Source organism: Apus apus, chromosome Z (assembly GCF_020740795.1).
Source record: "Apus apus isolate bApuApu2 chromosome Z, bApuApu2.pri.cur, whole genome shotgun sequence".
Classification (NCBI taxonomy): Eukaryota; Metazoa; Chordata; class Aves; order Apodiformes; family Apodidae; genus Apus; species Apus apus.
This window is the reverse complement of record NC_067312.1, coordinates 8064191-8076399: the sequence shown is the minus strand read 5'-3', so window position 1 is coordinate 8076399 and position 12209 is coordinate 8064191. Positions and strand designations below refer to the sequence as shown.

Here is a 12209-nt window from a genome sequence, read left to right as displayed (position 1 = left end):
AGCTCATTACTGTATTGCTACACATAATTTTAGGTGTGATTTTCACTCACCCTCAAGCATCCAGTAACCTAATACTTTTTTTTTTTTTTTTTTCCCCTCCTAAAGCATTGGCCCTTTTACAATTGATCAAATAGTGAATTAAAGCATTATAGAGAGGAAACACAATCAGGGGATTTCTACAAGCACACTGTGATATATCTTTTGATCTTCTGACAACCTTCATCCCTCTGGATCCTAGGAAGGAGGCACTGTTTTATAGGGATATTATTAGGTTGATGCTGCTTTATGCATCTACCTGCAAGAAGCTACCGAATCCAACAAAGATATTTGTGTGCGTTTGCAGTGAGTGATGCATATTATGTGAAGTAAATCTGTCCTTAGGGACTGAAAGGAAGAGGAACTATGTGCAAATGTAAGTCTGCCCTTTCGATACATGTGTGCATACACAGTCTCTGTGTACTATATACAGAGGCATTTGAATTAGAAATAGGCCAAATATACAGTTAGATCTCATCAGACCAACTCTGTCTCCAAAGCTCCATTTTTATTCTGTTTGAAGAAGCTTCATGTCCACAGCTATCTGCCCCAGCACACTGAGAAGTCAGCTAGGTTGCCTCTAAAATATTTTGGAGACTGAGACACAATGTACAAATAAACCAGACATGGATTAATTAAGTGTGACTGTATCATGAAATTAGTATAATAAAGAAACAGCTATGTATCATATTAAACTCTGCATACAATTCCAGGAATGTCCTATTAAGTCACCTGCTACTGTCACACAAGATTTTGACCTCTCTACTGTCTATGATAAAGGAATTATTTAGACACATGTATCTGCCTGTCTGTACTGTATGCATTAGTACGCACATATAATGAATAGTTGCGCATGTGTGGGATATATAAATGTGGCAGGCACACTTGTATCTCTCTTCATATGCACTGTTCACAGAAAAGTTAATTCTCAAATGCATCTTTCATGCAAACTAGGTCTTTTTATGTTTTCTATATTTATACAAGGAAATTAAAGACCTCAACTATGTAAAGGGGAAAGAAAAGCCTATGTTACAAACTGTGCTTGCACTTCACCTTGGTCTATCAAACTGTAAGCAACTTTCTGGTGGCAAAATACTTTGACAAACCTAATAGTGAAAGCCCCTCTCACCATCAACTATCCATCCCATGAGGTATCAACAGTGCTAACAAAGTCACCTATGAAATAGTTAAACAATGATTGTCCATGTTCAACAAAGGAGTGAGAAATAAACAGATAAGGGTGAGGTAGATCGAAATCTGCATGCCTCATTGGCTGAGCTGTCGGATATTTCTAACGCATCTGAAGGGTTTGTTACTAAGATCCTGTTAAGTATCTTTAAACCTTTGATCTGTAGCAGGTCTTAACAAAGGTGACAATTAATTAAAGAAGAGTGCATTGCAATAAAGTTACATCGTGGTCAGTTTATATATACCATCCAAAGCTGGTTCACGGAAGTCACTGTCAATTAAAGTCTTCTTGGAGTCCAGTTCATTATCAATTTTTCCCCCTTGCTTTGATCGATATTTTTGGCTGCCTCTGCTTGACAAACTTAACACAATGTCTATATCTATATGTCTTGCCATTCATTTACATGGAATAGATGGCCATATATGATTTATTTTTAGGTACTACGTATGGTCAGGCACTTTATTTGAGAGGTTTAGAGCTCTCATCCATCTTTATTTTAAAAAGCGACAATAATAAGCCCTCTCTTCCTTCAAGGGGATGTCAGTTGGATATAATGAATGCACATTAAAAGCTGCATTCACCTGTGTGTGTATTCAGACTGTGGCTCACGGTGACAAAAACAAACAAATGCTGTATCTGTGGTGACACCCTGACTCCAGCCCACACCAAGCAATGCAGCACAGACAAAATGATTCAATAGACCCTGAGATCCCCAAAATGTGATGATGCATCTTAAGGAATTACAGAGAGACAGAGGCCCCTGTAATGTATATCTCAGCTCAGTCATTGAAGCAATGGTAGAGGAAAAGCCATAACTTTAACATGCCACGGTTATTATTTTTCCCTTTTCCCACTGCAGATTTTAGTGTATAAGGGTCAGTCTGCCATGACAAACCTCGGTAACAGTCATACGGGCATCGGTGGAGCAGTTAAGTGAGAGCAAAATGTGGCAGCAGACAGACTTCTGTCAGTTCCTCAGCTTTGTTTTAGTTTTAGTTTCACTTACAGAAGGAAAGCCAAGTTAATGGACAAGCCAGCAAGCACAGAAGCTGGTAGCATTAACTGCAGGTGTTGTGGCTTGCTGTGTAAATACACAATCCGTAATTTTAAAGGGAATGTGAAACACTGAGTAAGTGCAAGCCCACACCCGGATTTCCAGTGGGAACCCACTAAAGTGATGGCAAAAATCTCATTGACTTCTTCCCAGCAAGCAGGCAACAGACCTTTGCTTCCTAAGTAAAGAAGATGGGGGGATTAAGGAAACATCAGCCTAATTGTAAAGGCCGGGATTCAACTTAGCTCACTTAACACCTCATCTGCTTAGTGCAAACTCTTACAGGGCAAAAAAAAGACAGTGCTTGCTGGACAGGTCATGTTCACCTCTGCAGCCTGCTGCATTTATGGAATATTACTGTAAGGCTATAGACAACATCTACATAAGTCTCTGGGCGTCTAATGTTTTTTTTCTATTTTAAATGCAGATAAGTGGCCCAACAGCCTAGATCATCTCCCCCAGTTTTTCTCCCTTGGAACCCTTACTGACTGCCGCATAAACCCGCCTCAGTTCACACTTGATTGACGGGAGGGACGGTAACAGCTCCTTTAGTGTCGTTATGGTCTGTCGGGTCAGTGCGGCTGGTATGCATGCACACAGGGTATGCATGATAAAAAACACCCTGATGTCTTGCTGAAAAATGTTGCTGCGTATTTCCAGCTCTAAAGGCGAGAAGAGGCCCTCCTTGATCATCCAGCCCCTTCTGCCCTTTGCTTTTGACCACCATGCATAGAAAGTCATCTGCCCGCCCTCCTTGACAGGTACAATCCACTTTTCGGTTTAGCACAAAACAGTTTCCGCAATCTCACTCATTCTTGTCCCAGGCAAAATTTCCAGATACTCTCTGACAACTTCTTTCAAAAAACTATTCCATCAGCTGCCTGGCTTTTATTATAGTATGCAATTTGAATCCTCTGCTAAAGAAAGCCCTATCTGTAGCACTGGCCACCGGCTGATGCAGGATACAGGACCAGATGAACCACGCTTTTCATCCAAGGTGACATGGATCCTTGATTTTTCCCCCTACTTCAGTGCTGATATTCCCTATCACTTTTGGCTGAATATAGGAAAAAAACCAAAACCCTAAAGTAAAACAAAAATAAATTGTCCCCTATTTCTCTTATTATACTTCAGAAATTAATAAGTTCCTGATTAACTTTTTAATTAAAACCTTGGTTTGGCCAAGTAAATACTATAAAATTTCATTGTTGTCACTATTTTTAATTATTTATTTTTTTTTAAGGAAAAAAAGATGTACCTTTTATTCCTTCCCTAAAATGCCCAAAGTCACCAGTATATGTAGATATTGAGGGACAAAAACATAAATGTGTAGGATATATAAGTCTAACCCAGAGAAAGGTAAGAAAAGAAACAAAAGCTCTAGAAACACAAACTTAAATTTATTTATTTCCTCCACATTATGTAACTTTAAAAAAAATCCATTATTGTAAGGATGATTAGTTGATATGGTAGTGAGGCTAGCTGAAGAACAGCTTTCAGTGCAAAACTTAACAGTCAAGCGAGAGATCCCAGAAAATTGGAGTTTGTATTGGAAATGCTGACACAACCGTAACAACAGCATCATAACTGGCTGCAGCTGCTGTTAAAAACAAGAATCTATGTCCAGACCCCTGAAAAAACAGTTGATATATAGCCTTCTAATTTGTGAAGTAATCTGGGCTATCTGTTTGACTTTATCAAAACACATACACGCTCATCTGCACGGGAGGTTATAATGTAGAGGGGGTTGTTGTTTTTTTTTCCTCTTCTCTTCCATGAGGCTATCCAATTGCATTTTGATTGTTTTAGGGGGTTGTTCTTTAGACCAAGGCATAAAGCCTCGTCTGTTTTATTCCGGTTTACTTGTGTATTTATGTCCCCAAAACTTGTTTGCTTTACTACCATACTAAATGTTGTATGCGTTGCTTTCAGCCAGGCAAGCCTTATGTTTCAATTATGGAGGAGTTTATTCAGTACCTGTATTGCGTTGTGCTTCTTTTCAACTAAATTTCCATTTCCCAAAGGCTGTATGCATGAATGTGTATACATCTCGCTTTTCTATATGTATACTCACACACAAATCTATAAATTTTCACATAAATCTATACACTTATACATATATACAAATATATAATCTTAACTGAACTTTCATTTTCATTGCACCTTTGAATTTCTGAGATATGCAAAACCTTCGTAAACATCCTTAGACTTAACAAGGTTTTAATGTTTCTATTATCTGTCTTCATAATCAAAAAGAACAGAATATAATGAATGGAAGCCTTGTTTACCTACCCCCGAGGTATCTTAAATTTCAAAATTATTTATACTTTTGAGAAGATAAAGTAGCAAAATAACTAAACTAATATTTTCACACTATATTTTTTTCTAGCTGCATTGAATGCTTATGGAGAGAGGTTTAGGTCAGGTAAGAACACCATCCTAACCACAGTAGTGCAATAGTGGATTTTAAGGAGATTTTGGGGGTTTTGTGCTTTTTTTCCTCCCTAAATAAGGATTGAAAGAACATTGTGGCTCTCAGGTCTATGGAAGGCTCTTGTTTTTCCACTGCACACTATCTCCACTCTTTAAGTGCACTCACCAGTGTGTGTTCCAGTAAATCTCAGTTAAGTGTGGAATGCTGATTTCTTCTGACTTCCTAAATAGAATATTATGGAGACCTGTGTGTTTTAAATTAAAACACATTCCAGGCCTTGGGTACAACAAGCTTCAGTAGAAAAGGCTATTTAAACCTATTGGGACAGTCCTATATTTAGAATACATTAATTCATAAATATTATACTAAATACCACTTAAATTGGCCTTAAATGACTTCAAAGATAATGCATTATAATATGGCTGTCCTGAGAGCACTAACCTTTATGTCTCCCAGTAACTCAGCCTTTAAGCATACTCCACTGCTAGATAAGAAGGGGGGAAGTTATGAATGAATGGCTTGCTAAATTGTTCAAGTGTGATTAGTTAACTCCGGTCGTGCGCGCGTGTGTATGTGTGTGCATATGTGAGCATGTGGGTGGGTCATCTCAGCCCTGTTAGATTTCTACCCGTAGATCTCAGCACACAGCCTCTTCCCAACCCCTAGGGCAAAGTACCACAGCAGAAGCTTGTTCCTGCCCCATGTGGGAAGAAGCAAGAATGGGGGAAATATGCACAGCAGCTCTGCTTGTGCCATGAAAGCTTGTTTTGTCGGGGATCTGGCAAGCCTTTCCCGCCTTCTCTCACACACTGCTTCCCCCGTACCCTTTTCTCTCTTAATGTATCCGCAAGACAATCACATTTCCCTCCTTCTTCCTTGGTATCTGGCCTGGTATTAGCAGATGATGCTGGTGAGAGCACCTGGAACTTCACTCTCAATTGTGATAGTTGTTCTGGGAGAGGTTTGTAGTCATGTACTTTATCTTCAGGTTCTTAATTTTCAATTTCCTCCTGTTATACAACAGCACCACAATAGGATCTCTTCCTAATATTTTCAAGAATACACATCCTGTGCTCTGATTTCAATGGATTTACACTTGAAATTACTCTGGTTATTATATTCTTACTTTAAGATTATTCTTATTTCTTCCCTCCTCCCAACACAAACCAAACTTCTCCCTCTCCAAACCCGGGTTTTTTCACTGTACACTTAAATAAACTACAGACCACTATTAACCCTTCAGAGTATACCACTGTCACAACCTCATCTCCTGGATTAGGAATTAAATCAACTGACAGTGATGGATCAATTTATGTAGAAGCATTATGCATCACTTATGGAAAGCATCTTGGGGTTTTATATTGCCATCCTACCCCTGAGAGGCAAGTTGAACTATCTTTACACAGTTCCTCACCTATGCCTGAAAAGCAAAGCCAAAATAAGGAGATCTGAGTGAATACTGTACTATACATGACTGCGTTTAGAGAAACGAAAAGAAAAACAGTATTTTAAATGAAATGAAATAAAATAAAATAATAATTAAAAAGCCAACATAGTCCTCATCCTTCAAAGCCCCATCATGCTTTTTGACTTAATAGTAATTAATCACTACTGGCAAGAAAGTAATTTTTTTCCAGGTAGCCAGAGGCACATTTTTATCAGGATTAGCTAATAAATCAGCGACATCGGTAGAAAGATGTTCAAACTCTTCTCGGATGTACTAAATAAAACCGATGTCTGAAACACTGGCAACTTGGTGTCTATTGAAGCTTCACTCAGACCCTAGCCTGGAAATTACAATCATCAGCAGCATTTTTCCTTCCAAAGTCCAAAACTTCTAGGAGGTAAAAAAATCACTGTTTCTTTCAAGATGAACTCATGCAGTTCAGTTTGATGAGGTGACCAGATTTCCCACCTGGCTTTTTTTCCTAGGTTGCAGTTATAGAACAGAAATAAAATGCAGGGAAATGAAGTTAGTATCCTGCTTAATTCAGGAATATGTGTTAAACACATCCAAGCAAGATAAATTATCCTTCTCTCTCTCTCCTCCCTCCCCTCCTTCTTGAGTTTGTCTCTGTGAATGCAGGCATATAGTAAAAGCAAAACTGAACTGAAAGAGACAGAATGCACCTCTATGAAACAATAATTAAAGTTAGCGCATACATTGAATAATTACAGGTTTAAGATAGAACATACATACAGAAAATAAAATCTCATCAATAAAACAAATAATGGACCCCCCTAAAAAATAACAACAAATAAAAAACAACATTAACCGAGTGTTAGCTCAAAGATTTCCTCTACACTCTTCAGTGTAGCTTTTACTGTTATTTTTATTTTACAGAAGCCTTAGATAATTTCTGCAAACACATGCGTTCACACATGAGCTCAGTGGATACTCTCACTATGGCTCATCTAGTAGACGAAACCTCCCAGGACCTTTCTTTCCCTGTGCTTCTTAGTAATATTTTTATTGTCATTATTAATAATTATTAATAGTACAGATATCATGTTTAAATTATGCCTATCAGACCTTGATGTCTTGTAGAAAGCTAGTCTGAGAAGAAAGCAAGGTTCGAAAGGGCTACACTGATCACTGTAAATATGAGAAGGGTGTTTGGAGCGACCGATAAGAAAGAAAGGAAAAAATACCCTGTAACTTGGTCGGAGTCCCCAGTCCCCAAGCCCTGAACATTTTCCCTAGCCTGTGTGAAACTGGTACTCTGCACTGCCAGGGCATATTTTCATTCGCATTTCTTGAGAATTGAAGAGATGAGGTGAGTGAGTGGGAAGGGGAAGAGATACTTGCTAAACATGCCATTAAGTTCAAGATTTACAACTCGCCAAGGCATCTGGAAAGCTGGGAAGCCAGTAATGCTATTACCAGTGGCTCTCCCTGCCAGGAGTTCACCAAGCTGGAGTGGACACTGCTACTGAAGCTCTCCTGTAACAGATGAAACTTCTATTACCCCCGTGGCCCCCTGCAAAACCCTTTCTCCTCCTGCACAAAATCTAGAGTCACACCCCAATCACCCTAATCATTTCTGATCTGGTCTTTTCCTTTTTTTTTTTTTTTTCTTTTGTTTTTGCTTTTTTGTGTGTGTGTGTGTTTTTTTTTCCTTTTTTTTTTTTTTTTTTTTTTTGTAATTACATATCTAATGAAATAAATACAGACACACACACATACAAATACGGATCCTGAGTTAATAAAGTGGATCACTTTGCTGCAGGCTCTCTCCTGCTCCTAAGTGGGGCTGCCATGCAAATTATCTTCAACTTCCTCCCTGCAAGTCCTACTTTCTTATCCAAGGATCTGAGAATCTCTCCCCCACTACACACACCCTCCCCCGCATCCAAAATGTAGCATCATCTAATCTGAAATGCACCTCTGGAGAGCCTAAGCTAAGCAGGGAAAAGACCTGGCAGAGATGGAGCAAGCAAGGCATCGCATGGGAAGTATGTCTCCACTGCCTTTAAACAAAACCTAAAAAGTTCCTGGGATGGACTTTGGGCACATTAAAGTAGTGCTTGGAATATGTCTTCTCGGAGACATCTCCCCTCTGGAACTAAACTGCCACCCATCCCCTCTGGCTTGCCCTCTCCAACACACACACCCACACACACACATTGTGATTTTGTACAAATCCCCTTGCCCCACTTGAGAAAAGCTTTTTTTTATTGTTGTTTATATCTCTGTACCCACACTGGAAAAAAAAAAATAAAAAAACTAAAAACCTTCCCTGGACCAGCTCACTCTTCTCCACCTCTGGCTTTGGAGTGGACTGAGGACAATAATTCTAGCAGCAGTAAAAATCAAAATTAAATTTAAAAAAAAAAAAAAAAAAAAGAAGAAGAAAGAAAAAGAAAAGGCGCCCGTGCCAGATACACAACAGTTGTAAAACAGGGTCTCTCCAGCTCCGCGCCAACACACGGACAGCCAGAGGGACACACGCACACCCCGGGCGATATCCCGAGGATGAAGCCGGAGCCCTCTCCTGTTCAGCACCACGGCGGGCGGACAGCGGCCGCCAGCCCCGTCGCCAGCTCCGCAGCTCGCCCAGGCTGCGCGGGGGGCTGCGCCGCACCCCCCGGGAAGCGGGGGGAAAGAAATGAAAATACTCATAAATAAACCGAACGGAGCGGACTCTCTTCGCTGCCTCTCTCTCTTCTCTTTCCAGGAGGGTCTATTATTTCTTTCCCTGCCCCCCCAAGCTGCTGCCTCCGCCGCCGGGCAAACAAAAAAATGAAATAAAATGAAATGAAATCGAAAGGAAAGAGAGAGAAAGAGAGACCCAGAGAGAGAGCGGGAGCCTGCCTTCTTCTCCCGATCTCTCCCGGGAAAGTTCAGGAGGTAACTCACCTTTGTGCATGCCAGTGAACCTGTCCTTCAGCACCGTCAGTTCATAGATCTTCCCGAACTCCTCGAAGAGAGGTTTGAGGTCTTTCTCGTCCAGGTTACGGGGGATCTGCCCAATAAAGAGCTTAATGGCATCGTGGTCCTTCATTGGGATGGTGGATGGGTTTCCGGGACTATGGTTTAATCCGTTCATATGGCCGTTGGTGCTGGGGTTGCTGTGATTGCTACTCAGGCTGGTATTGTCTGGTTGTCCGTTTGCTAACGTGGCCATCTTTATATACATAGAGAAAATCTTCTTTCCTTTTTTTCCCCCTCTTCTTTTCTCTCTCCCTCCCTCTCTCGCTCTCTCTCTCTCTCCCTCTCTCTCGCTCTCTCGCTCCCTCTCCCTCTTTCACACACACACACACACACTCACACACACACACACTCCTCCCTCTCCGTCTCTCTCTCTCTCTGGGTCTGATCTGATTTTTTTTTTACATTGAAGATCTGTGTCCTTTCCGTTTAAACAGGCTGGATCGGTTCAAATTCCCAGCCAGACTAGGGGGTGGGGTGTTAGTGCGTGGATGTGTGTGTGTGTGGGGAAAGAAGGCTGGGGGTGGGGGATTGCTTTTGCCTCTGCTCTGGCTAAACCCCCTCCTCCCATCCAAACACCCCCCTGTCTGTCTGCCCGGGAGAAGCTTAGTGGTATCTTCCAGCACAGCCCCTGGCTATAAATAGCACTAGGCGCATGGCTCTTTGAGAGACAGTCAATTTCTATTGTGCCAAGTGAGCAAAGGGGAACGGTTGCGTTTTTAGGACCAATGATGATTATTTTTATTTTTTTTTCCCTTTTCCTTTGCAAGCCTTCCGATCAATCGCTGTCATTATAATTTCACTGATCATCGGGAAAACTGCCTTTTTATTTGAAAGGGAGGAAAAAAAAAAACAAAACCAAAAAACCCCAAGGTGTTCTGACTTCTTCCTCTTACGATGATGTCTCTTATTTATTATTTACTGTTATTACGATTTCGCAATTGATAATAAAGCAGTTCAGACATGGACGAATCCTCGGGCTCAGAGGTTTCTTTTGCTGTTGTTGTGATTGTGATGTTACAAGCTCTCTTTACTATATCCGTTCTTGTTGTGTCTAAAAAAAAAATGCATGCTCTTTAAGCTCTTTCTTTTTTTTTTTTTTTTTTAAATATTATTATAATGACATCAAGATAGGAAAGGCGTAAACGGCATTGTTGTAGCTCTTTGGAAGGAGATGAAAAATATCGAGATAACTTGTTAATTTTAATGCTGCCGATATTTATTTTACGTACAATCTGTGCGGGTGTTATCTTCTATAGTAGCTGCGTGTGGTGTGTGCTTGTGTGTGTGTTTGTGTATTGGAAAGGGATTGATTAGATAAGATTTTCTTGCCTGACTTTCAAGGCATCAGGATATTCTGTCTCTCGAATGGAAACATAAATCGTATTTTGTAGTCATCAGGGATCGGGAGTTGTCCGAACAATGCTCTCTAGACAAAGTGTACTGTATTGTGGAAATGAAATCAGTTCTCCTTTCATAGCATTTGGGGTTGGGGAGGGAAGGAAGCCTCGGATTAAGGACACAACTCCCCCTTGTCCCCCAAATAATAACAGTAATCCGGACAGTAACAAAACAAGGCTCTGCGTGTGTTCAGAGCAATCTTTTCTTATTACTATTATTTTTTTCTTCCTCCCCCTTTCCCCCGGTTCCCATGCAAGCTGTACGGGGATGAAGCTGAGACAAACACCAGCAGGCGAGCTCGGAGCAGCCTGCGAGTTACCTGGCCTGAACCCCCCCTCCTCCCCCGCCCCGCTCAGGCTGCAGCCACACGGCCCCCGACTATCTCTACTACCCGGGGGTGCTTGTAGCCCCTCAATCCCTCCTCCCCTCTCCCGGGCCGGGCTGCCCCCAGGCACCGCGGGAGCTCCCAGCCATTGTTCCCGGAGCCACCGGATGCTCCCCGCGGCGGAGGTGGCGGGGGCCCCGGGGCGCGGACTGGGAGCCAAACCCCCCCAGGCCGACCGTCCCCAGGGAGCTCCGGGCAGGGCGCCGGGAACACGTGTGACTAAACGGAAGGGGCAGCCGCGGAGGAGGGAGGTTTTAGTTCAAATTTGCGACGTTCCTGCATGTTGTTTTGACGGGAATTTATTTTTATTTCTGTTTTAAAAACAAGCAAATAAACAAACAAACAAAAAGAACAAACCCACATCTTTGTAGCAGTTTTCACTTCATTTTGCTTTTGTTTTAACAACAGAACAGCAAGGCAGGATCTTACCCCCTCCTCTCTGAAAAAAAAATATTTTTTGTATATATTTTTTTTTAATGCTCTCAACGCTGGTGTCTCAGCTCCTGCAACTACTCTTGTGACTGAGAGTGCTCCGGTGCCGTAAACGAGCGCCCCTGCCAGGAGACGAGGGCGGAGGTGCCCGAACCTGGAAGCGGGGGGAGTCCGGGGCGGAGGAAGGGGGGGTGCGGCAGGACCGCGCCCCTCCCATGGGCGACCCACAGTCCCAGCGGGTGGGGGCGAGCGCGGGGGGCGGGGCAGGCCCAGACGCTGGGTTCCTGGTCCCCACCGCTTCCCCCTGGTCCCGCACCTGGGGGCGACACCTCAGCAGAACCCCCGGCAGCCTTTGGCTGGTTTTTTGCGGCTCTTTAAGTATCTTTCGCCGCTAACGGGGAGGCAGCTGCTGTCAGATGCCTAATGCCGGGCTGGTGGCAGGCACCGCGCATTGTCTGCTGTCTGACCAGGCGTGCTATTTATTGGGGTTTAAGGGGGAAACTGTCTTCCCTTTCCGGGAGCACACTTACAAGGTTTAAAGGCTAAAGACACGGAGATCTGCCAGTCCAGGAGCTGAGAGGAGGGTAAAAACCTCAGGCAGCCCCGCTCCCAAATTCTCTTTCCCGTGACTCACCTGCTTTCAAATCCTGCCTTGTGCCTTGGACTGTGATAAAAGACTGAAAACAACAAAACCCGCATGGAACAAAATCCTCCAGCACCCGTTTCCCCAAACCAGAACATTACAAGTCCTAATTTTCGCTCTTTTTGAGCCTTAAAACCACACCCGTGATAGAGCTAGGACGTCTCCCTGAAAGAAGGCTTATTAAACCTTTTTTAAAGAGGGAA

The 12209-nt window shown here is 42.4% G+C and overlaps 1 protein-coding gene across 10 annotated transcripts in view; it reads right to left on the bottom strand.

Moving 5' to 3' along the window:
* Window positions 1-9692, bottom strand: part of CELF4 (CUGBP Elav-like family member 4) — a 733798-nt gene extending 724106 nt beyond the window's left edge. For all 10 annotated transcript variants that reach the window (XR_007891849.1, XM_051643093.1, XM_051643095.1 and 7 more), the window contains exon 1: window positions 9074-9692. Coding sequence is in view for 9 of the 10 variants with exons in the window: in XM_051643093.1 (XP_051499053.1) it covers window positions 9074-9353 (280 nt within the window). In the remaining variant the exon portion in view is untranslated. The remainder of the gene's footprint in view (window positions 1-9073) is intronic.
* Between the last annotated feature and the right edge of the window lie 2517 nt (window positions 9693-12209).